At 41.1% G+C, this 25,800-nt stretch overlaps 1 protein-coding gene across 1 annotated transcript in view; it reads left to right on the forward strand.

Annotated features, from left to right (window-relative positions):
* Spt20 (transcription factor Spt20 homolog) overlaps nucleotides 1-24,646 on the forward strand; it is a 30,233-nt gene extending 5,587 nt beyond the window's left edge. The window contains exons 6-27 of the mRNA XM_080271601.1: nucleotides 466-585; nucleotides 863-1,038; nucleotides 2,125-2,223; nucleotides 2,699-2,798; nucleotides 4,559-4,796; nucleotides 5,856-5,944; nucleotides 6,751-6,862; nucleotides 7,708-7,845; nucleotides 9,148-9,245; nucleotides 10,812-10,892; nucleotides 11,579-11,690; nucleotides 12,033-12,142; nucleotides 12,840-12,984; nucleotides 13,950-14,110; nucleotides 14,768-14,873; nucleotides 16,391-16,479; nucleotides 20,126-20,154; nucleotides 21,156-21,177; nucleotides 21,393-21,456; nucleotides 21,574-21,638; nucleotides 24,013-24,111; nucleotides 24,470-24,646. Of these exons, the coding sequence (XP_080127727.1) occupies nucleotides 466-585; nucleotides 863-1,038; nucleotides 2,125-2,223; nucleotides 2,699-2,798; nucleotides 4,559-4,796; nucleotides 5,856-5,944; nucleotides 6,751-6,862; nucleotides 7,708-7,845; nucleotides 9,148-9,245; nucleotides 10,812-10,892; nucleotides 11,579-11,690; nucleotides 12,033-12,142; nucleotides 12,840-12,984; nucleotides 13,950-14,110; nucleotides 14,768-14,873; nucleotides 16,391-16,479; nucleotides 20,126-20,154; nucleotides 21,156-21,177; nucleotides 21,393-21,456; nucleotides 21,574-21,638; nucleotides 24,013-24,111; nucleotides 24,470-24,646 (2,430 nt within the window). The remainder of the gene's footprint in view (nucleotides 1-465; nucleotides 586-862; nucleotides 1,039-2,124; nucleotides 2,224-2,698; nucleotides 2,799-4,558; nucleotides 4,797-5,855; nucleotides 5,945-6,750; nucleotides 6,863-7,707; nucleotides 7,846-9,147; nucleotides 9,246-10,811; nucleotides 10,893-11,578; nucleotides 11,691-12,032; nucleotides 12,143-12,839; nucleotides 12,985-13,949; nucleotides 14,111-14,767; nucleotides 14,874-16,390; nucleotides 16,480-20,125; nucleotides 20,155-21,155; nucleotides 21,178-21,392; nucleotides 21,457-21,573; nucleotides 21,639-24,012; nucleotides 24,112-24,469) is intronic.
* Nucleotides 24,647-25,800: the final 1,154 nt, after the last annotated feature.

Below are 25,800 nucleotides of genomic sequence, written 5' to 3' on the forward strand. Positions count from 1 at the left end.
TGAGGCTGGTCACTCTCATCTTAAATGTCAAGACCAACTGCCTAGCCCCGGGCTCCTATGCTCCTCATGGGGCAACGTAGGATTGGATGATGGATGGATGGAGGGATGGTACTTAATATCAGAGGTAACGGTCGAACTCCCATCCATAGCCGCATCACAACAATGAAATTTTTATTATTATAATCCTCCTGCTGCTGACCATTGTCAGTCACTTTAGAAGGAATTTTTGAACTAAGGAAGTTAAAACACTAACCCTTTTAAAAGGAAGAATCTTTTCTGTATTCAGAAAAATTGCAAGCATGTATTAAGAATAGACCACAAAAAAGGGGGACATCATTATACTGAAAGGAAATGTTGTAGACTACAAGAGCTCAGCCAGGGACAAATAATTGGACCAAGTTAAGGTAAAAGGAGTATATTACCATTGCTAGCCAACTAATAAATTTGACTATCAATGCTTTCCAGATTTCACAAAACCGACAGAAGGTATTTGAAGAGGCAGCAGCTCCTAAATGTCTGAGACTCCACAATTTCCTGCACAGCAAGAAAGATAAAAGACCTGCTGCCAAAAATATCACAAAACCAGTAAGTAATTCAGACTGTGCATGTGAGGTAGATTCAGGGTTCCAGGGGCTTCAATGGTAAGTAAATGAGTGTTTGATCCTTTTCACTAGGCATGCTATTGATAATTTCACCTACTTGTGTTTTTTCTTTCCTTGCTTTCTGGACTGTACGTAATCCAGTCTTTAGATGAGAAAAAGAGGTCATGGTGATGATGATGATGATAATAATGTTCATGATGACAAAAGAGAAGTGCATGATATTAGTATGTTACAGTACATATTTACCTGCTGTGTTATAGATCAATCCTGGAGGCCTGGACGAGGGGCCGGAACTGCAGGTCCCAGATATAATTGAGGTGCCGAAGTTTGCCCGCACGTTCGAGCGTCCGAATTACACCACTGACAACTCCCTGGTGTTCATTGAAGAGTTGGTGCTTGAGACGGAGCGTGGCCAGGGCAGGATCTACCACACCAAGTAGGGCCAATTGATTTATACTGCCTTTTTAACACAGGAAAGGGTGTATCTGAGTGAGTTTGATGGTGGACGGAGGTATGATGGGCAAAGAAGGTGGATAGAATGGCAAATGAGCATGATGGTGAAGTTAGGGAACTGGTAAGGGATCAAGTTGGCTGGGTGAATTTTGTACAGAAGAGTGTATGACAAGGGTTTAGCACCCGTTTTTAACCTGATAGCTGGCTCAGCCTGCCAGGTAGATATGAAGTTACATGTGGACGGGTGTATTTACCAGGTCCATCTAGGATTCCAGGGGCTTGAATGTTGAATGAGTGCATGTGTGGCCAATTTCATTTGACATACTGTTAATTTGTTTTCATCATCATCACCCATTGGCATATTCATTCCTCTTCCAGGTTTTATGTACCCTACCTCACCCTACCTGCAGGTAGAAGAAAAGAGGCTGGATGATGTTAATATTGAATGAATTGTACTTAGAAAAATTGTAAATAAGTATTATTGTTTATTAGTGTTTTCTGTCAGTTTTTAATAACTTTCCTTAATGTGCTTCTATACATTGTGCTGAGCATAAGAGCAGATTTAGGTATGTATGTTGGTAAAACAGCTTCTGAACTCTTCGTTGGTTTTGCATATTTATAGATTCCTATAGAGTTTATACACCATTATATAATAGGTATTTGAAAGTGTGTAACAGTAGATTGTTTTATAATATTGAAAAATAGGTAAAGTTGGTTTTATGTATACAGTACCATGGTTTTATCTCAAACTGTCTATGAATTACCAGTAATAAGTTTCCTGAGGCTTGAATGAGGAGTGAATGTGTGTCCCATTTTATCAGGCTTGGTGTTCTTCTTCTGCCATATACTGTACTATACAACATTTCTCTTTTCTTGCCTTCTGTACCCAGTCTTTCCCAGTTTTTGAGTAGAAGTTGTCAGGATGATGATGATTAACATTAACAGAATAAATGTGCACACTTAAAGACTGTAAATTGCTTTAAATTTTTTTTTTTTTTTTTTGTACCGGGTATGATTATAATTTTTCCAGTGTATGGCAGTAACAAATTTTGTTTTATATTTTGTACAGGTTAACAATATCCCAGAGAAAAACGGATGAAGTATACTTTGGTGAACTGTATGTTGACCGAGACTATCAGGAGGGCAAGCAGAATGGCTCAACGTGCAAGTAAGTATTTACCTACTTCCCCTGGTCTAAGTGCTGAAGAGGAATGCTTTCATACTGTGACATCAGTATAACTAGAATTTGCTGCCCATTTATACAGACATTCTAAGCTCCCTCCCAATCCCCCCAAAGGAGAATGGTGGATTGTAGGAACAGGACAGCTTCATCTTTCAGTCCACTGAGTTCATGTTCAGATGAGCTTGGGATTGCAGCTGCTACTACTACTACTACTACTATTACTACTACTACTACTACTACTACTACTATTAGAAGGTGTAAGAAGGTTTAAGACTTGGGTACTGTAGTCCAGATCTTTGAAGAATAGGAGACCACCATGCAGTACCATATATCCGTGACAGTTTTATACATGATGGAAAACCTTGAGTCACATATAGTGTGTTGGTATAATTCTTGCAAGGAGTACAGTACTTATTCTGTTGTGAAGATGGGGATGTGAATGTCATTGTCTGGCACACAGGTTCCAGCTTGGCACCCAGCAGCAGGTGTGTCGTTACATCCAACAGTTCAAGGAGATCTTCACTGAGGACTGGCGCAAGAGTGTCAAGATCACACACAGAGTATGTCACCAGTCCTCATATTGTAAGGTCTCACACACTCTACATATCATCCAGATTATAGTATGTCATACTTACCACGGTTATAGGTGAGTAATTACTGTTGTTAGTACCAAAGCTGCCAGCCATTTAGCACCAGGGTTTGAATCCTGGTGCAGACATCTGGCACCATTTGACTCACATGTCCATCCACTCTTTGTGGGTTGGTAGGTAAAAATGAGTACAGTACCAAGGCTGGCAGGAGAGGTGCTCGGCAGCTGTTGTACCCTGAGTGATGCATTGGTCTTGTATCATAGGCCATTGGGTGTACAACCTCCAACAAGCTCAAAGCCCTAAGTTTTGGCATGAACACTGTAGCCAAGCACCTCATGGTCTCTTTTGCTTCCAGTTTTATCTTTTATTGTTGCTGCACTGCCTTCTCATTGCCCTTTAGATCAGTGAAAAAAGTCCATTACAGCGGTTAGAGACGGACACTCTCCATACCCTATACCATCCCTCCACTTCCTAAATCTTTCCTCTGCCTCCCTTTCATTCTCTGCAATCAGCATCAAATCATAAGCATACATCATCTCCCACGGGACTCCATTTCTGGAGTCACATGAGAGGGCTTCTAGTACCATGATAAACAACAAGGGGCTCAAAACTGACCCCAGATGTACACCAACATTCACGGAAAACTCATTGCTCAAATCTCCATTCACCCTTGCCTGGATGTGAGCGCCCACATACATGGCCATAACCACCCTAACCAGCCACTCCTTGATCCCAGGCCTTTTCATTGCCCACTTCACCACCTCTCCAGGGACTCTGTCAAAGGGCTTCTCCAAATCAACAGAAACAAAGTACAGTGCCCTTTTCTTTCCTATATATTTTTCCTGAAACTGTTGAACAATGCATATGGCATCAATGGTCCCTTTGCCTGGCATAAACCCAAACCACATCTCATCAAAATTCACTTTTTCTCAAATCATACATTCTAGAACTCTCTGCATTACCTTCATTATCTGGTCTAAAAGCTTCATGCCTCTATAATTCCCTCTTTCCAGGGCATTATCCTCTCCCATGTACACATTTACAGTTATGCACTTCAGTTAGTCATTTGGGACAACACACTCGTATATAATCATATTTATTTTATCAGGTCAGTGACTGAGTGCTGAAAAATATGCTAAACCCTTTGGCTGCAAATTACATACATTGCATTTAATTTTGGCTATGGCAGATGCTTTTACTATCCTAAAATGTACAAAGATTACTGAATTAACCTGTGGGCCAAGAATATAGATATTTTTTGTTTTATATTGGCTTCTGATGAATAATTTTTTTCATCTCGTAGTAACTCACCACAGCTTAATAGTTAAGCTTGTTATTGAAACTTAGAAAGAGCCAGGATTCCGGGGGCTTGAATGGTGAGTGAATGGAAGCGTGACCCATTGGTCTGAGCAAACTTGGGCTGTCTGGATGTTGCTATGCCTCACCCTGGCCTGTGGTGGGAAAGGAGGTCCGGATGCTGATGCTGATGATAATTAGAACTTAGTAAACTAAGTACAGGTATTGTTATTGATGTTCTTATTATCAGTGTAGATTGTGGGTCAAGCGACCTGCTCAACATTCATGCTAGACATTAGAGTAGGGTAGTACAATAAAGCAGTAGACTAATACTGTATACTAGAGTAAGGCAATAGGGTAACATAGTAAAGCAATAGAATAAGGGAGTAGAATAAAACCAGTAGAGTGAAGTATTGGTTATTGTGTTTTTATAGGTTGCGGGTCAGGCTGCATACTCCACATTCATGCCGGGCAGCCGTGACAAGAAGGATGTAGAGGTACTGAAGCAGTCATCAGCAGCAGCACAGCAAACGGGTCCGCAGCAGCCATCATCTGCTCAGCAGACACAGACACAGACTCAGCAGCAACAGCCAACACAGCAGGTCAGTACAGAAAATCCTCACAGGAAGTCCCCATTGCCTCTTGGATTCTGTCTCATGCTCTCCTTGGGTGGTAAAAAGAGGTAGGGATGATAATAGTGATGGTGATGATGAGCACTTGTTATTAACACTGATACAACAGCCATGGACGCACAGCAACAACAAATACAGCAGGTTACTGTTCATACACAGGGATGATTGGAGTTCAGGATGATTCCAAAATATTTGCAAAATGTGTGAAGTGGAAAGTAGAGTGACACAGGGAAGGAAGATGGCTCCTTTTTTTTTTTTTTTTTTTTTTTTTAAGGAAGAAGGAACCAAAAGCCATGAGCCCGCAATAACTGTTCATTCCAAGAGAAAAACAAATACAAGAGAGAGCCAAATTCAAGATCCATCCGAAGGCCTTCATATTAAACAGAGGTCTTCATTTGGAGGTTGCAAAAGGATTGTGTTAGTTCATACATTAACATAGAGATGTGAGAATCTGTTGTGGCATGAGAACCAAAAGCCAGAAGTTGGAGCAATGGTAATGGAATTATTGGGGAATGATTGTAGAGTGTATATGATGGATGAAATAAGAGATAATGTGATTCATTAAAAGTGTGTAGATTGAAGAAAGTGTGTTAAGAGAGTATAGTTGTAGAGAATGAATGTGTATAAGCCAGTGAAAAGGGTATATATGAATTAGTGTTAACCCATTAGCTCCCAGGGTTCCTGTGTGAGGAATTGTGCTGGAAGGGTGCTAAGTGTACAGCCATCCTCCTATCAGCTCACAGTCGCAAAGCTCATGGGTCCCCACCCTCAGGGTCCCCTTCTTTCTTAACACTTGAAAATGCCCAGTTCCGTCCTATACTGAGGACACTGGGAGTGAATGGATTAAAGAAACTAATAGTTTTCCAATGCTTAACCCATTAGCTCCCAGGGTTCCTGTTTGAGGGATTGTGCTGAAAGGGTACTAAGTGTACTGCCCTCCTCCTATCAGTTGATAGTCACGAAGTTCATGGGTCCATACCCCAGGGTTTCCTTCTTTATTAACTATTGAAAATGCCCAGTTCCATCCTGTACTGAGGACACTGGATGCAAATGGGTTAAGTTGATGATGATGTACCATTGCAGACTGTTGCAGTGGCAGCTGGGGCAGGGACAGCTGTGGTGGCACCTGCTTCCGCCTCTACCACAGTTCCACAACACACACCACAGAATGTCATCATTGTATCTAATGTAAGCAACGCTCATCTTATAATCTATAATCTCTGCCTGCCAGCTTGTTTGTAGATTCACACCTTCACTTAATAGTTGCCTCTGATTGGCTGCGATAATTTTCCACTTATTGATAGATTGGTGATCTTTATTATTCAATATATTCATATTAATTGATAAATTTAACACTTACGTTTCATGAGTCTTATATGGTGGATATGAGGTTGTGGTTCTGCTGACAAGTTATTCAGTGTGGTTATGAGGTTGTGATTCTACAAACAAGTTATTTAGTGCAGTATTTAGTACTGGTGGCTGATTGTTGATGATATTATATTTTGTTTGTTATGAGTCTACCAAATCTTTTTATTGAACAGGTGGAAGCTGAGAAATCTAAAGAGTATGGTTAGTCCTCATTTGAAGTCTAGAATGTGTAAAGGCAAAAGGGTGCATCAAGTTACTGATCTTGTTGTGTTTGCTTATGTGCCCCCAAGCTCCTGTGGCCATGAACCCGATGCACTGCCGGCTGAAATTACCCATCAACTGCAGTTCATCTTCATTCTTTCAGGTTATAGGGGGGGGGGGGTATTGATGGACATTTGTTTAATAGTGCAGTGGAGCTCCCCAGGGAAGGCACCCCTTTCCAGCACATTCTGGCCTTACCCATTACCATTACCAGCAACTAAAACAGTATCAAAACCATAGGCAACAGCAACAAGGCTAGAACAATTTATGGTAACATAAAGCTAGCCTGCAGTACTATTTTAGGCAAGTACTGTAGTAAACTAGAGTAGATTATGTTGTGGATATCATGTTGTGTTGTATTGTAGGGCGAGGGAGGAGTGAAGAAGTCAGTCACTGTTGTTACTAAACCTATAGCAGTGACGTCAGCCCCAGCCCTCACCAGCCTTATATCTGCACAGCCTGCACAGCAATCGTCAGGTAAACTCTCTGCCTCTTGTACTTTGCCCCTGCAGTGTGTAGTTGTTTTCACAACCACCACCATCAATGCTTCATCACAATTATCATCAACATAATCTCCACCTCTTTTTCCTACATAAGGATGAGGAGAGGTAGGGTCTAAAAAACATGGAAAGAGAAAAACACAATAGAGGAAGAATGACTCAACAACATGCCCAGTGAAATTGGCTGTACACTCATTCACTGATCATTTGCTTTCATGCTGTAAAAAATGCACACTAGAATACTATAGCAACTGCTTTAATGCTCCTTCTTAATACTGTACTACAGATGTTCACTTTAGGGAAATCTGGACCTATTATTATTATTATTATTATTTTTTTTTTTTTGTATGTTCACTGAGTATGCAAACATTTCAAACTTAAATCCAACACGCATTTTTTTTTTTTTTTTCCTTTTTTTTTAATGAGCTAAACCATTGTGCAGTCAGGAGGGTCTGTATATCTGAATCCTGCAAGCCCTCTGTATTGGCAAGAAATATGATGCTGACAACATTGTTGATGATGTTTATGATAAAGATGATGATGTTTAAGCTGGTGATACCATAGTTATCATGTTTATGTTAATGATGATGATGATGATATTGATGAAGAAGATAACGATGCCGTGTATATTGATACTGATGAAGATGGTAATGTGTATGTTGATGACATTGGTGAAGATGAAGATAATAATGCTTTGTATGTTGACGATGATGATGTTGATGAAGATGAAGATAATGATGCTGTGTGTGTTGATGACAATATTTAGACTGATGATGGTGAAGATTATGATGTTGATACCAATGTTCCATTTATCCTGACCAGGTGCTCATCAAGTGGTTGTAGCGAGGAGTGCAAACATCAACCTGCTAGCGGGTCGTGGGGCAGTGTCAGCAGCAGGCATGGCAGGTGTGGCAGGCGGCATTACGGGGGCAACTAAGCTGGCTGTTGCTGTTACGTCGGGTATGCCATTAAAGTTGGTTTGTTGAATATCTGTACTAAGTTTTGATACAGGTAGTCTCATTTTTTAGTAGGTTCAGTTTACAGAAAACTCAGCTGAACATAATCTCAAAAAAAAAAAAAATAAAAAAAAAAAAATAAATAAATAAATAAATAAATAAAATAAAAGCAAAGTTATAATACCATCTTGTGTTTCTCAGTATTTTATTTACCTCAGGCATGTTTTCTAGTTTTTCTTTTTGTGCTTAAGCATACAAGGGGGATATATATTAGTGTATCTTTTGGTGTACAGTATTAGTATAAATTTTTTTTTTTTTTTTTTTTTTTTTTTTTTTTTTCCTATAAACATGTTTTTCATGGTGTCTTAAACAGTGTTGTAGTGGATGAATACAGGATTAGCTGCTACCATTTTGTAGTAGTTTTTACAGTATTGTATTGTATATACAAGTATATGAATATCACAATTCTTTTAATTGTAAAGGTGCAGATTTGTTTTTTTTAGTGCAAGTGCACTATTATTTTAAATGTCAGCACCAGCTTGCCTAGCCCTGGCCTCCTACGCCCCTCATGGGGCAATGTAGGATTGGATGATGGATGGATGGATGAATTTCATGGAAGAATGGATCCTCTTGAAGAAAAAAATTGTTGTAGTTATTATTATTATTATTATTAGTGGTAGGTGGGGATATTTACCATCCACTCACTTGATGTAGTGCTGCTCTTCGTTGCCTGTCTTTTCCTCTCTTCCTTCCTTCTTTCATTCCTTCCTCTTCTGTCTTTGTTTCCTTTACTCTTTCCTCTTCCTTCTGCCTATGGGTAACTCTACACTGAGTGACAAACCAAATGGTTTCAGTACACTAGGAAGTCATTTACTATGCTGGGTGGTAACCATTTAACCAAATTATGGCACCTGGTGGTTTAGTGGGTAATAAAGATGCTCCAATCGGATTGAGCCTGTGTAGATTTTTATTCAAGGGATGGTTGGGGTTTATTACTTATGTAATGCCACTCAGGGATGAGTGAGGCTGGTCACTCTCATGTTAAATGCCAGGACCAACTTGCCTAGCCTCGGGCTCCTACGCTCCTCAGGGGGTGACATAGGATTGGATGATAGATGGATGAAGGAATAATAATAATAATAATAATTTTAATAATAATAATAATTTTTATTATTAAGAAACTGCCTGTAAATGTATAGTAGTGTCTTCCATGCAGGTATTATCTTCACTGAATTAGGAATATTGCACTGGTTGTTTCCTGTGTGGTATTTCATTACATCTACAGTTATTCCTTGTATCATTACAGGTGTGGGGGGAACGAAGATATCCCTGCCGTCCTTAACCACACAGCTGAGTCGCACCGTCCCTGCTTACTCCCAGGCTGTGCCCCTAACCAAGAGTCAGGTGTGTACAATTTATGGTCTTTCTTACTCTTTGTTGATCTGCGTAGTTGTTACCACTTGCCTCAACCCGCTTAGTCTGAGGGATGTCGTTTTCATTTTATTCTTGCCATCTCCTGATAATTTTATTCAGTCTGTGGTGACTTTTCAGGTTGAAGGTGATAGATACTGTACAGCCTTAATTAACACTTTTAATACAAGAGGCCTCTTGTATGTTTTCATTTATAAAAGCTCCAGTGTGCAAGCATGTATCAGCCTAGGTCAGCTAATGGTGGCTGTCCACACTGCTAGATCTCTAACAGTCTCTCTGTGGTGAGTGCCCCTACCTGCCTAAGCTGAATAAAAACATCTGGTGGTAGCAAGATTAGGCTAATACAGAAAAAGACGTCATTGTGGTGCAGTAGTTGAAATAGGTTTTTTAATGAGTTAGAATTAGGATTCTTGCATTGGTATTAATTATATTCAGATTTTGTCACTAATGGTAGATTTCACTGGGCACACTGTTGATATTTCTCAGCCATTCATGCTTTTCATTCTGTGCTTTCTGAACCCTTTTACATCCCATCTGTACTGTAAGTGGGAAAAGAACTCAGGATGATGATGGTGATGAATATTGTGAATTTAGTGGAAAAAGAGGTAAGGATAATTATGATAACCATAATCATGATCATGATGATAGTGAACTTAGTAGAAAAAGAGGTAGAATGATGGTAGGTGGGGGCACTTGCCATCCACTCACTCGATGTAGTGCTTCTTTGGGTGTCTGCCCTTTTCTCTCTTCCTTCCTTCTTCCTCTGTCTTTCTTTCCTCTTCCTTGTGCCTACAGGTGACTTTACACTCCCTCTTCCGTCTTTCTTTCCATCATTCTTTCCTATTCCTTCTGCCTATGGGTGACTCTACACCAAGTGACAAGCCAAATGGTTTCATGTATGCCAGGAAACCATTTACAGTGCTGTGCTGGGTGGTAACCATATAACCAAATTATGGCACCTGGTGGTTTAGTGGGTAATTAAGGCACTCCAACTGAATTGAACCAGTTCAGGTTTATGTCCAAGTTTTTTTTTTTTTTTTAATGTGTCCGACTCTGGACATAGGCTTCACAGCCTGCTATCGAGGCCCAGCAGTCTTCCTGCATACCATACACCTCCACATGTTACCACGTCGGCACTAACACCCAATGTCCATATTGAATACATGCTAGGGCTGTCTCATACAGGAGTGGTGTATTGGTATTAGCGGGGGTATTTTTACGACATGGCGGCGGGGCTGCTGGTAGATCAGTAAAGCCTGATTTAATGAAATTCAAATCCTTATACTGTTCCCTGCCCCAGCAGGGATTTGAACCTGGGTCCATTAGGACTGCAGGCCACCTCTCTACTGATTGAGCCACATATTGCCACTCAGGGATGAGTGAGGCTGGTCACTCTAATCTTAAATATCAGGACCAACTTGCCTAGCCCCAGGCTCCTGCTCTTCTCACGGGGCAACATAGGATTGGATGTTGAATGGATGGATGGATGATGATGATGATGACAGTGATGACGATAGTAAATTTTATGTTTATATTCAGACGTCTCCGCCATCGCTAACTGCACTGCTAAAGGGCAACGTTCCTGCCAGCACCCAGGCTGTCTCCTCTCCCCGGCCTCAGGTGGGTATTTTTCTCCAAACTCGGAATTTTCAGCCTTATGTTCAAACCCTTGTATGCTGGTGGTAGGTTATCATCCTCTCACTTGATATAGTGCTGCCTACTTTTCCTTCACCTTGATCATTCATTTTCCTGTATCTGCCCTACTTTTTTCTTATTTCTTCCATACTGCCTGTCATCTTTTATTACTGTTCTTTCCACATCAGGTGGCTGCACTTTATGACAAGCCTAGTGGTTTCCTGTAACCCAGGAAATCATTTGTAATGCTGGGTGGTAACCATAAAAGCAATAACAGCGTGGTGTGGAGCTTATTGTGGTGCCTCTGTTAACTGGGTGGAGAAACAGATGCAGCATCCATCCAGAATCCAAACCTGCATGTTCTTCCCTGTGCCTCACTGTTGTGAGGTGCTACCTGCCACATGGGAACATTGTTTCACTGCACAGGATGACCCTGCAGGGGCATTTTCTTGCTTGTGGATGATGGATCTGCTCGAGCAGACAGACTGGGGTTACTACTACTACTGCCACTACTACTACTGCTACTACTACTACTGCCACTACTACTACTATTACTACAACTACTACTATTACTACAACTACTACTACTAGTACCACTACTAATTATTATTACAATTATGTGAAACATTGCATCATTGAATTTGATACAAGGATTTTTCTTTTATGTGCAGGTTGTGAGTCTGGTGGGTGGCGTAACGGACTCAAGTGGACACAGCAAACCAGCATCCAGTGAGTCCACCTCATCCTCCCTCAATGTGTCCGGACTGCAGCAGCTCTTAGCAGGTGAGGCTGTGGTTACATTGTGGCATCATTATAACTTGGTGACTCTACTGCCCAGTTAGCCTACGTGTACAGCGGAAAGAATGTACAGCCATTGTAGTGCCTTTTTCTGCTACTGAGCTCTATGAAATAAGCTGCAAAAGGACAAAAATCTGAACCAAGTTAAGGTACTATGAGTGTAGTACTGTACCACATTCAAGTGTTGCCAGTAATCACTTGTTCAAACTCAAAATTCAAGGTAGGGAGATAGCAGTTTCGGGCCAAGTTACAGTGAACAGAGTATAGATCATTATTGTCGTGAGTACTGTATGAGTAAATCACATAGTATTTTATCCCTGTTTCCAGGTACCCCATCAGCAGACAACCCAGCACCCCAGAGGAATGGACCTTCCCTTTTGGACCGTCTCTCAGCTCAGTCGTCAAGTTCTGTTGCCACCGCTGCTGCTGCAAATAAAGTAACTTAGATGTTATTGTTTTATTTGAAGTTTGTTTTTAATGTATTTCTTTATTATTTATGTATTTTTTTTTTAAATTTAGTTATTTTATTATTTTATACAGGTAATATGAAGTGCTTGTGTGTGGATAGATATCCCTGTGAGGTGGAGTCAGAATTCAAGGGGTTGAATGGTGAGTGAATGAGTGCCTGCACTGCCTGGCCCATTTTGGCATGCTCTTGATTAGTTCTCCTCCTATTGGTTTTCTTCTTTCCTTGCTTTTTGGATCTTGCCTCTCCCAAACCTTAGGTGGAAGGGAGAGATCAGATTGGCGATGATGATGAGTAGGAGGAATTAGCATTATTTTTGAAACAGGCTTTGTCTTATATATATATATTTTCCCCTTCAAACAAGGTGAATGTTCTAGGTATGTGTTGTTGTTGTGGTCTCAGACTCAGTTGGACCTAAATATAGTGGACTGCAGGCTGAAGTTGCCGTTCTTCTGCAATCCACCATCCTCCTTTGGGGGGTTAGAGAGAAAGCTGTGGGATGTTTGCATAGCTGGGTAGCAGTGACACCTGTTTATATCGGTGCCGCTCCGTGAAGACTTCCCTTTCCAGTATTCTAGGTACCAGTATGTGAGAAATAAAGTGTTATGAAACCTTTAGCGCCACATAGAATATAACCCTAAGATTTATGCAGTGTCCCCATTCAACAGGAAGGTGTAGTGAAGGTGGGTGGAGGTGGTGGGACATCAGGTCAGGCCAGTGTGGGAGGGTCGGCAGCTGCAGCAGTCTTACGCAGCGACAGTGGCAGTGGGGGGCCGCCTCCGAATGTTAACATTGCCAGTCTTAACCTCCCAGGTGAGTCAGGTGTTGATGTTGTTGGAGGTGAATCTACAGTACAGAGATAAATAGATACATGATGGTCTAGTAGGCTACGGTGCTCCGTCTGCATGTGACCCTAAAGGGTTTCATTTGAACGAGTGGTTGGGGTTGTTTGCCTTCTTGGTGTCACTTAGGTATGAGCATCTAGCTGCTCTTCCCATTAATGTATAGGCTGTGTTGCCTGATCCCGGGCCCATATATTCTTGAAGGAGTGACATAAGATTGGATAATGGATGAATGAATGAATGGATATATAATACAGTTACTGTATAAAAACTGTAGGATAGATGATTTTATAGACTGTCATTGATCCTAAAAGGTACTACCCTGCGAAATGTGGCTGAAAGCCTGGTAACTACTCACACAACCATTACTTGCAGACAAGAAACATTCAGCCACAATTACATAGAGTCCAAGTCCAAGTTGAAACTCACATATTGGTTCAAATCTTATCACACATCTGAGATTTGTTTTCTTCCCAACAGTTCCATGACCGTTTTGGTAGTAATTAACGAATTTTGGCGCTTTATTTTGCTCCATAGAAAACAACGCTTGCACCATGGCCAACCTCAGTGTGGGGATTTCTTAAGGGAAGTATGGTGTCATTTGATGTTATTTTGTCCAGATAGAGTGGCAGGAGGGTGTTAGTGATGAATTGTGGGGCATATGCATAGAGATATTATAGTTATTATGTCTTTGAGGTAGAGCCAGGATTTTAGGGGCTTGAGTGGTGAGTGAATGAGTGTCTGGCTCATTTCACTAGGGATGGATGGTGTTGATAGTTCTCCCTCTGTTGTGCTTTCTCTTTCCATGCTTTTGGTCAGAAGAGTAATGTTGTTGATGTTGTTCGTACTTCCTGATTGTAATGATGTGACATTTATGATGACGATGATGGTGATTTCCTGTTTCCTGGGTGTTAATGCTCTTGGTGTTGTGTGCAGGTCTGAATGTTGCCGGTCTGCAGAGTCTGACAACAAATCTGAGTGGGCTACAGAACGTGCAGGTGACCATACCAGGCCTGGGAGTGCCCATATCACTCTCCCTGAACGTACCTGTCAGTAGCTCCACCGGTGTCATCCTCTCATCACCTCCACCAGCCAGTGTAAGTTTCGTCACAGATTGTTGTCTTCCACAGTTACTGTTTATTGTGATCTATGGCTCATGTGAGTGTGAACCTAGTGAATTGCGAGCTAAAAAATATCCTTGCATCCTTCCATCCTCCACTGAGAGATAGAGAGAGAGAGTTGAAGGACATTTCAATGACCAGGAAGTGGAGCCTCGTAGTTTTTTTGATGCTACTGCATGGGACATTGCTCTCCAGCACCAAGTTTATAAGTATTGCGTATGTGCAGCACAGGAACATTGCAGACTTGTGCCAGTGTGTGTGTGTTTGTGTGTGTGTGTGTGTGTGTGTGTGTGTGTGTGTGTGTGTGTGCTTGCATGCATGCATGCATGTGTGAATAGGATGAGAAATAATGTGATTTGTGAAAGGTCTGGTGATAATAGGATTGAAGAGAGTATGCTTAGCTGGTATTGTCATATGAAGAGAATGAATGTACAGTTAAAAGAATAGTGGGAAGGGTATATGAGAGTTTGAGAGTGAGAAATAGTTATAATGATGATGATAATAATGGTAATGAGATGACAGTGATGACAGTAGTGGTGCTGTTGATGATAACAATTAGTGATGAAGATGATGGCAAGAGCAGTTATAATGGTGACAGTGATGATGATGATGATTTACACTCTCTTTCTTCAGGTTGCCACAAAGGTCTCAGGATCAACAGCAGTGACATCGGCAGCCACTGTTATGATTGCCAGCCAGCCCACCCTACAACAAGGACAAGTGGTGCAGCTGCCCATCAGTGAGTATTGGCACAGTATTGTTTGTTCATTTTCACAAAACTGTACTTTGCCTACTTTAGCTATGCACTTCTTTGTGACTAGCACCATATTTTAGTGCCATTCTGTTCATACAGCTCAGCATCGAAGATGGACAGGTGGCAATTTTAGGCCAAGTTAACATAAATAGAGTACAGTATAGGCATCAAATTGCTGCCTCACTACTGTGAATTCTGAGCCATAGCTTGAGATTATTGTTAGGATATGGTACCAGTCACAAAGAAGTGCTGTGGAAAGGATGTAGAACTTTAGTAACAGTATTGACTTATTTTGACACTGAGCTAGGGGAAATGAAAATCTTCACCAAGTAGAAGTGAGTGAATTATAGACAGAGATTTTCATCCATTTGCAGTTTATTTCCAATAACTCAGTGGCAGAATATGACAGTATTATACTTCAGCATCCTTTCCCAGGGACTTTCAGGATCATCATCATCATCATCACCACCACCATCCAAACCTGTGTTGCCCCACGAGGAGCATAGGAGCCCGGTGGCTAGGCAAGTTGGCCCTGACATTTAAGGTGAGAGTGACCAGCCTTACTCATCCCAGAGTGGCAGTATGTGAGCAATAAACCCCAACTACCCCATGGATATAAACCTGCACCAGCTCAATCTGACTGGAGCGCCTTAATTACCCACTAAACCACCAGGTGCCATAATTTGGTTATAAGGTTACCGCCCAGTGTAGTAAATAGTTTCCTGGTGTACAGTAAACTACTTGGCTTGTCACTCAGTGTAGAGTCACCCGTATGCATAAGGAAGAGGAAAGAATGAAGGAAAAAAGACAGAAGAGGATGGAAGGAAAGAAGGATGGATAAGAGGAAAGGGCAGTCACCCGAGAGCCCCACTACGTTGAGTGAGTGGATGGTGAGTGCCCCCACCTACCACTAAGGCTTTTAGGATTTTACTGTTAATTAATAGTTAGCTATACCTCAGTGTTCAAGATGAAGAGATGTCAGTTTTGTGTCTGGTTTAAGTGCACAGAGTAAACACTATAGCCATTTCATTTTATCTTTCCCCTGTTGCTTTTTCCATATGATATTATTTTGGGGACTGTTGTTTTTGTTGGTGCCCTAGAATCATCTGAATGTGATCCTGATGGATTACAGCTGAAGTTGCCCTTCTGTAGTCAGCCATCCATCCTTCAGGGGATAGTGGAAGCAGTGTTTGTATAACTGTTGGTGCCACCACATGAAGGCATCTCTTGCCAATGCCATTTTGGACATTGACTTATGAAAGTATTGTATGGTGCAGATTGTGACATTGAATATTTCACACATGAAGTTTTAGTGGAAAATTGGTTTAGGCGTGTGATGATGATGTTGATGACCAGAAAGAAGAGGAAAGGAAGAAAAATGATAATGATGAAGGTAATAATGATCAGTAGGAACAGGAAAAAAACCCAATAAAGTTAACGATGACAAAGTTGGTGATGATGGTGAGTCCCTATTCTCTTGTAGCCATTGCAATCATTCCCAGGTCAGCTGAACTCGTCACAACTAGCAGCCCAACTAGCCAAGTCAACTGGCCAGCAGGGAGCCTCTTCCTCATCCATCCCAGTCCTGCAGGTGAGCCATTGGTGACTCGGGCACCATAAAAGACAATAACTCACTCTTTTTTTATTATCATCATCATCATCATCCAGACCTTTCCAGCCCCATGGTAGGATGAGGTATGGTCCAGAGAGCCAATAGAAAATTGATTGAATGAGATGCTAACTAAGGCTTGCCCAAATGAATGAGCCACACCCCCATTCACCCTCCATTCAAACCTCTGGAATCCTGGCTCCACCTGATAGGACAAAAAACATTAATAATAATAATAATGATAATTATAATCATCGTCGTCATCATCATCATCATCATCATCATCATCCGGACCTCCTTTCCCACCGAAGGTCAGGGTGAGGAGTAACAGTGTCCAGACAGCCTAAAAATTCCCCAATCCAATGGGCCACACTTTCATTCACACTCATCATTCAAGCCCCCGGAATCCTGGCTCTATCGGATACGCCAAAAACATTCACCACGTTCTGTAGCTTCACATATCGTATCCAACAGAGTCAATCCAGACGCTGCCACGTTAAAAAGGGGTGCCAAAAATCCCTGATCATGCACATCTCCTCACAAAATTCATCCAGCCAGCTCGATCTCCTGTCAGTTCCCTAGCCTCACCGACTTCCAAACCTCTCTTCCTCACACATTCATCACCATATCTCTCCACCTTCTCCTTGGCCTACCTCGCCTCCTCCCTCCTTCGAATTCGCTCAGATATACCTTCTTCACCACTCTATTGTTATCCATTCTCTCCACATGACCATACCATCTCAGTACACTCTCTTCAATTCAGGTGTCCACCGACTTCCTCACTCCGCATCTTTCATGAATCACATTATTTTGTATCCTATCCACCCTCTGTACTCCTCATACATTCCTCAGCAGTCCCATCTCCACTGCTCTTACTCTTGACTTTTCATTTTCATGCCACATCATAGTCTCACATCCATATGTTAAAGTTGGCACTAACACTCCTTCATGTAAGCCTCGTGCAGCTGCAACACTCAAGCCTCTGTTTCTTATCAATGCCTTCATTGCACCAGCTACTTTTCTTCCTTGTGTCACTCTACTTTCAACTTCTTTTGCATATTTTCGTCTCTTTTCCATCACTGTACCCAGGTATTTGAACTCTCTCACCAATTCCAGTCTCTCTCCATTCACTGTTACATTGCACTGGGAGTCACCTTTTCTCTCAATAACCATCACTTTACTCTTTTCTACATTTACTTTCATTGCATGACTCTCACATACATCAGCAAAACTCTGCACTAGTCTACCAAGTTCTTGTGCAGTATTTGCAAGTAGCATTGCATCATCAGCATACAACAAATTTGAGATATTCCATCCATCATCATTCATTACGAACGCCATCCCTCTCTGCATTACTACTTTACTTCTCTCATCACCCTGTCCATATATATATATTGAACAAACATGGGGACATAAACAACCTTGTTGCATACCCACATTGATCATGAACTATTCACTTAGATGCCCATTTACCCTTACACAAGCCTCACTACCAACATAAAAACTCTCGATGGCACCTATGATGGTGCCACTCTAAACTGGCGGTTTGGGTGGGGCACGAACCTCTGTACAGTGTTGCCACGTGTTCCATACCCGCGATGTGAACGGCTCTGATAGATGTAAAAGGCATCACAATAAGATAAACACATATGAATACAACAGTAACATGTGTATTATAATATATAAAAGAACAGTAAACTTATTATGCGTAAAATATTTATACGGCAATACAGAAACGTGGCATAAATATTTTACAGTGTTGCTAAAAAGAAAGTATTCACTTTTATTGGCTGTTACTGTATTTATGGGGTTGGTAATAATGTCACAATAATGTGCAGGAAAATAAGTAAAAATATGCCAATTTCTTAGTAAAAAAAAATAATACATTAAACCCTCGTGAGTGGGAACACTCACACACACACCCAGTCCGACCTGGCCAGAGCTTCCTCGTATCACCTGGGTGGTGTGGAAATAAAGTCAAATTTACAATATGTACATTATAACGTAAAAGAAAATAACCAAAATATATCCTAAAATACCACAGACGAGAGAGAGGAGAGAGAGAGAGAGAGAGAGAGAGAGAGAGAGAGGGGGGGGGGGAGGCAGACCAGGGGCAGTGTGAGTGTAGCTGAGTGAGAGATGGAGGAAGGGAGGGAAGGAAGGAGGGAGAGAGTGATTGAATGAAAACAAATCATGGCACCACAACAGTGAGGTCATCTGGCGCCATATGTAAAACAATAATATTTTTAAATATAATTAGATATAATAAAAACAAAATAAAGAAATGAAAGCACAAGTTTATAAGTCACTCATAAAAGAAACAAAATTCCCAAGGGTGATGCACATCTCCCCCCAGGAGAGAGAGAGAGAGAGAGAGAGAGAGAGAGAGGGGCATTGCGGGTATGGAAAATGTGGCAACACTACAGAGGTTCTTGCCCCACCCAAACCGCCAGTTTAGAGTGGTACCACCATAGCAGCGTGCCATCTACACTGTACATGTGCAAAACCTTCCACAATCCTTCTCTGTCTACTTTATCGTATGCTTTTGCCAGATGCTTCAGTGCCATAAACACCTTATAGTCCTTCTCACAAGCCTTCTCCACTATCTGTCTCATTGAAGATATTTGATCCACACATCCTCTGCCACTCCTAAAGCCATCCACTTGTGATATCTCTATACTAATTCTTCCATATATATACATTCCCTGCAACACTCAGTAAACTTATGCCACAATAATTCTTGCACTCACTTCACTCACCTTTATTTTTGTACAGGGGTACAATCACAGCCTTTTTCTACTCTGCTGGCACAGTTTCACTCATCCGTGCCTTCTTACATATCTCCAACAAGCACTTCATTTTGCTTTCTCCACTAGCCATAATCATCTCTTCATAGATTTCATCAGAACCAGCTGCTTTCCCATTTTTCAGTCGCTTCACAATGTTCTTATGCTGTACCTTTCTTCTTTGTTACTCTTGCCACACCACACACCTCTTTTGCATACCTAACTAAGCATTCCCTATATGCATTCCACAGGCTATCCAGATCCATTTCACTTCAGTTTACTGATTCCAGCACCTCTCCTACTTTGGTCCTGCATTTATCTACCATTTCATTGATCCTCAGCTTTTTGACTTTCAGTCTTTCTCCCTGACTGCTCCTCTCTCTCTCCTGGTCCACTTCACTCCTCTCATCTTGATCATGCATACCACAGTCATACGATCTGACAGACCTCCACATCGTCCACTCACGGCCCTCAAATCAGCAACAATTCCCAGCATCAACCTCTCTTTGAGGATGTAATCAATCAGGCTCCTCTCAACACATCCCCATTCCCTCTATACCATGTATATTTATGTGCATCTTGGTGTTTGAAGTATGAGTTACAAATGCACAACCTCCTTTCCAGACAGCTAACAATACTAATACTAATACTAATATTACAACTACTACTACTACTAATAATAATATAAGTATGCAGTATGTGCTTATTGAGGAATTAACCTGCTTCTGCTCTAATATATACTAATAACCTTGTAGTGTGGATATAATGAAGCTTTACTAATTGGAAATATTTTGAATGCATTAGTGAAAATCAGCCTGCCCAACCAACCAAACATAATGAAGCAAATGTACAACCATGAGAAAAAGAATCAATAATACTCAGCCAGCATTGTGTCTCCCCAAACAACCGAAAATACAGTATCCTTCCATTTCTAACTCTTTTGTTTTGGTTCATATTGGTATCAAATAAAAATATTTCATGTAATGCCTTCCAGTGTCACAACCAACCAAGAAATGTTGGCAAATTTTTCCTCATGGCTGTACATTTCATAATCTGATATTTACAATCACCTGATACATATATCATTCGGCCATCAGTATGAAATAAAAATACACACATTTGTTCATTCATTCATCTAATCCAGTGTTGCCCCATGAGGAGTGTAGGGGCCCAGGGCTAGGCAAGTTGGTCCTGACATTTAAGATGAGAGTGACCAGCCTCACTCATCCCTGAGTGGCATTATGTGAACAATTAATCCCAACCACCCCTTGGATATAAACCTGCACTGGCTCAGTCCGATTGGAGCGCCTTAATTACCCACTAAACCACCAGGCACCATAATTTGGTTATATGGCTACCACCCAGCATAGTACCTGTAAATGGTTTCCTGGTGTACAGGAAACCATTTGGCTTGTCACTGCAGTGTAGAGTCATCCGCAGACAGAAGGAGGAAAGAGTAAAGGAAACAAAGACAGAAGAGGAAGGATGGAAAGAAGGAAGAGAGGAAAGGGCAGGTACTCGAGAGCAGCACTGCATCGATTGAGTGGATGGTGAGCGCCCCCACCAACCACTGACACACATTTGTTCTTCAGGAATTTTGTTGCTGGCTGTATGTCTTCAGGGATTGTGGTTGTAGTTGCAACCTTAGGCTCTTCTTAACATGAATCTGGTGGACTGCAAGCCAATGCTGCCCTTCCTCTGCAGTCTGCCATCTTCCTTTGGGAGAATAGGGAGGGGATTAAGGAATATTTGTATACTAGGCAGTTCCAGTACCATTTTATATCAGTGCCACCACATAAAGGCATCCCTCTCCAGCACCATCTTCAGGGATAAATGTTATTATTATATAAAATGATTGATTTCAAGTATGACTTTTTTATCACACACAAAATCTGTTATTCTGTGATGTAGCATGGTATGGTGTGATAAGGTGAGGTGTGGTATGTTGCACTGTGATACGGTGAGATATAGTGTGATATGGTAAGTTGAGGCTTGATGTGGTGTCATAAGGTGGTGTGTGGTATGGATTGTTATGAGCTGGTATGATTGATAAAGTGCAGTATGGTTAAGTGTGGTATGTTATGGTATTTTTTTGTGATGGCATCCCAGGTTCAGGGTGTAGGAGGCCAGTTGTTTACATCAGTACGTGGTGGCACAAGTGGTGGGGGCAGTGGTAGTAGTGGTGGTAGTGGTGGTGGTAGTGGTGGTAGTGGTGGTGGTAGTGGTGGCGGTGGTGGGGCTGCAGCAGCAGCAGCAGCGGTGGCAGCAGCAGCAGCAGCAGCTGCGTCAGGAAGCTCCTCCACCACTGCGGCACTGCCACAGCAGACAGTACAGGTGGCTTTGCAGACAGGCCAGGTATGTTAGGCACTGCATGAAACATTAAATTGCGTAGTACTGTAGATGTTGTCAGTAGATAGGTTTCCGTTATGTATGGTATCATGTCAGTATCAGTTGTCAGTGGGTAGTCATCTCCACAACCACAGTACAACTGCAGCAACAGTTCAGGTGGCTTTGCAGACTGGATAGGTATGGTATGTTAGGGGATGCATGGTATTAGATGGTGTAGTATTATGGATGTTGTCAGTAGTTAATCTTATTTCATGCATCTTGTCAGTATCATATTGTTAGTAGATAATGTTCACCACCGTGGTACTACCACAGCAAATGGTTCAGATGACTTTTCCAACAGGCCAGGTATGTTTGTAAGGGGTGCATAGTATAAGGTGATGTATTAATGTTGATGTTGTTAGTAGATAGTTTATTAAGGATTTTGTTTTTTGTTAACATTTGCATATACAAGACCATCACCAAAGAAAAGGTGCTGTGATGTCTCCTGCACTTCCTGATCCTATTTCAGTGGTGTAGTGCTGTTGATGTTGTCAGTGGATAGTTTTTTTTTATGTACCGTGAGTCCATTTTTTATTTTTTTTTTTTATTTTTTTTTTTATTTTTTTAAAGTCCAAAATAAATTAAGGAAAATTGCCTATTAAAAATCCACTGCCATCTATGAAATTGATTTGCCAGCCCCCCCTACTGTACAGTATTATGTAAAAAGCTGTAATATTTTGCAACTCATATTTCGGTTTTCTTGCAGTGTTATGCTGCTACTGTACTGTGCATTTTACTTTCATCATCATTAGATATACTCCTCCTACTGATTAGTACTGTATGTTCGTGTAGTAACTACATTGGTGGCACCCTACCAGGCCCAGTGAGATATGTGAGTAAAGGATGGACATAAGGGCATTATAGTTCTTTCACCTTAACGTGTCCCAGGTTTTTGTCCCTTTGCAGTTTGTTTCGCGTAGTTCAGTGGCAGAAAAAGACCAGGCTGCTGCTGTACATGCTTTTCATGGTACTCCTTCATGACTAGCATCATATTCTAGTGTTAATCTTTTGGTACAGCTAAGCATTCAAGATAAAGAGCTGACAGTTTTAGGCCAAGTTAGAGTAAGTAGAGCATAGTGAGCCTAGTCATGTTGTCTCACCTACAACCGTTAACTTGTTGTAGGGTTCTTAGTCTCATATACCCAGTCATGCATAATTTTGTAAGAGCATCACATCAGCCTGCAAGAAAGAAATGCTGGAACTCTTGTATAACCTGTCAGTGAAGAGGTGAGTATTGGTATGTGCATGGATGGTGAAGCATGAATTGGGTAAAACTGATGGCATGTTATGAGTATATTGCATGATTGCTTATGTTTGGTTTGCTTCTTAACACTCTGTTATGACTCGCTGAGCTTATTAGAACTGCCCAGCATTAGCTGGAATAAACTAATAGAGTTATCCTGACCATGAGATGGTTAATGTGCCAATATAAGCACTCTCAGGCATAGATGACACACTTAGCAGAATAAAGTGTGGCATCATTTGGAATAGATTACCAGTACTAGAATTGTTCTGACCACGAGACTCTTAATACTTTATAGTTGTTCATTGTCGTCTGATGGTCAGTGAATGTTAGATAGAGTTTGGTGTAGTGATAATTTTCTTTTAATGTCTTATTTAATTATTTTTTAACTCAGGTACAATAGTGTCAGTTTTTACTAAGGCACTTTCTTAAAAGTTAGACCAGTGATTTTGTACAGTACCCTATATGGGAATCTCACTGCTGTGTCCATAAGTATACCCGTGGTTGAGGTAAAAGGGGCAATTCTCCCTCCCCCCCACTTCCCATGAGTTTTTAAATGCATTACAGTATCACAAGACTTTCTCGTTTGAATCTTACATGCTGTATGAACATGAATTATTCTCTCTAACTACTGAGAAGATGAGTACTTAATACAGCAGTGGGATATTTTGGATTACTGTTGTTTTGCTGCAAGGTCATCTGAGCAGATTGCAGGCGGAAATGACCCTTCCCCTGCAGCCTTTCATCCTCCTTTCAGGCGATACAGAGAGAGCTGAAGGACATTTGTATAACCTGTCAGCAGTATCATTCAGTTATAATGGTTCCACTGTCCATGTCCAGCAGCTGGGGTTAAGGAAAAAGTAAATGAAAATAAAGTCTCTGTAAAGATATAACACCTTGTCTTTAATGAATTACTGTGAATATTTGACCTCAGTATCCTCTTGTATGTTGATAATAAAATGGCATAAAAAACATACAAGAGAATGTTGGTTTAATATGTATTTTTTATCGCTGTAGAAAAAGTGCTGCAAAGCCTCTTGTTCCACTTAGAGTATGGGCCAACAAGCCATACCCTAATATAACATGGTGTTACTACAGAGTGCTGGGACAGTGGTGTCGGGTGGGGAGGCAACCATCGGCTCAGCACACACCTCCACATCACAGGCATCTGTGGTCGCCCTCATTGCAAAACAGAAGGTGGGGGACATACCTGTACATCATCATCATCATTATTTTATCCACCCTTACCCATTTGCCTTCACACACTCCATCACAGCACATCATCATCATTGTCTCAGTTTTTAGTCTTCTGTCTTCATACTGTCTTCATAACAATTCATTCTTTGTAATCATCATCATCATCATCATCATCATCATCCAACTACTTTCCACACACTTGCTCTTTCAGTTCACATCTGCCACTTCCAGCATCATTATCATCTGTCTTAATTTTCATAGCGATGATAATTATAATGGTAATAGTAATGATGATAACAGTGATAGCTGAAGTTACTATCAACACCTATTTAAACTAAACCATGATCAGTTTACTCAGATTTTTTTTTCCTTGCGCTCAGGTTTTTCATTTTATATTTGTCTACAGCTACAATTACAGCAGAAATTAGCTGCCATTGCCAAGCGCAGTCAGCAGCAACAGCAGCAGCAGACTCCACAGCAACAGCCTCAACAGCAGCAGACACAGCAGACACAACAGCAGCAGCAGCAGTCTTAGAAATGAGGACCGAGATGGGGTAAATCATTGTCTTTATCATACCAGCTCTCATTTCCCATTAACCACTTTTAATAGGGATGATGATTAATGACGATGATGATGATGATGATGATGATGTTTGTGTATATGTATGTATGTATGTATGTATGTATATATGTAATTTATATTCTGCATTTGTGCTTTATATTAAATTATCTTTGTTTTTGTATCCAACCTCTCTGTATATCTTCGTTGTTGGGATGGTGGTGGTGGTGATGATGATGATTATTATTATTATTTAATTTATTTTCTGTATGTGCAATTTACACTAAGTACAGTTTGTATAAAGAGTATATTAATACAGTATGATATTGATGTTGTGTACAGTAATCATAGTATATCTATGTTTAGTGCAATTTATTTAGCCTGAAAGATACTCATATTTTTTATCATGATTTTTGGTGGATGTTATGGTTAAGAGGTAGGATGGGACTGGTGCGTATTGGTGATGTGGTGAGGAGAGGTGGACTGAGATGGTTTGGGTATGTGGAGAGGCTGGGGAATGACAGTTGGGTACAGAAAGTGAGAAGTGTTAACGTTAAGGGTAGGGTTGCAAGAGGTAGACAGAAAAAGACATGGGACGAGGTCATTGAGTGTGGCATCAGGGATAAGAGACTAAATGGGAGGCTGCCAGAGATCAAGCAGCATGGAGAACCGCCATTAGGTGACCAAGGCTGATGCATGCAAGCATGGTGGAGTCTGTATAAACTAAGTGAAACGAAATGATTATTGTATGATAAACCCACATTATGACTAGATGTGGCCCATAAGGTTGGACATTGGAAAGATGGTTGGATATGTTGCTCATAAAATGCCACTCAGGGTTGAGCAACTGGTTGCTTTTGCCTCAAATGTCAGGACTGAGTATCCTAACTAGACTCCTATGCTCCAGATATGGCAGTAAAGGAGTGAATGATAGTTAAAGAGGTAAAAATTCTCATTGTATCACCTTTTTTGTTCTTTTTCTTCCTGTATTAACCCATTAGCTGGTTTCTAAATGCACACAGTATAATTATGTTTCTCCCAGTCTTGTGCCTGTTCTTCTTATGTGTCTAAGCCCTACTTCACCCCAGATTCAGGTGGGGAAAAGGATGATGATGATGATGATGATGATG

The sequence above is a fragment of the Coenobita brevimanus genome, chromosome 46, assembly GCF_032717465.1.
Source record: "Coenobita brevimanus isolate Jiangsu-jjx chromosome 46, ASM3271746v2, whole genome shotgun sequence".
Classification (NCBI taxonomy): Eukaryota; Metazoa; Arthropoda; class Malacostraca; order Decapoda; family Coenobitidae; genus Coenobita; species Coenobita brevimanus.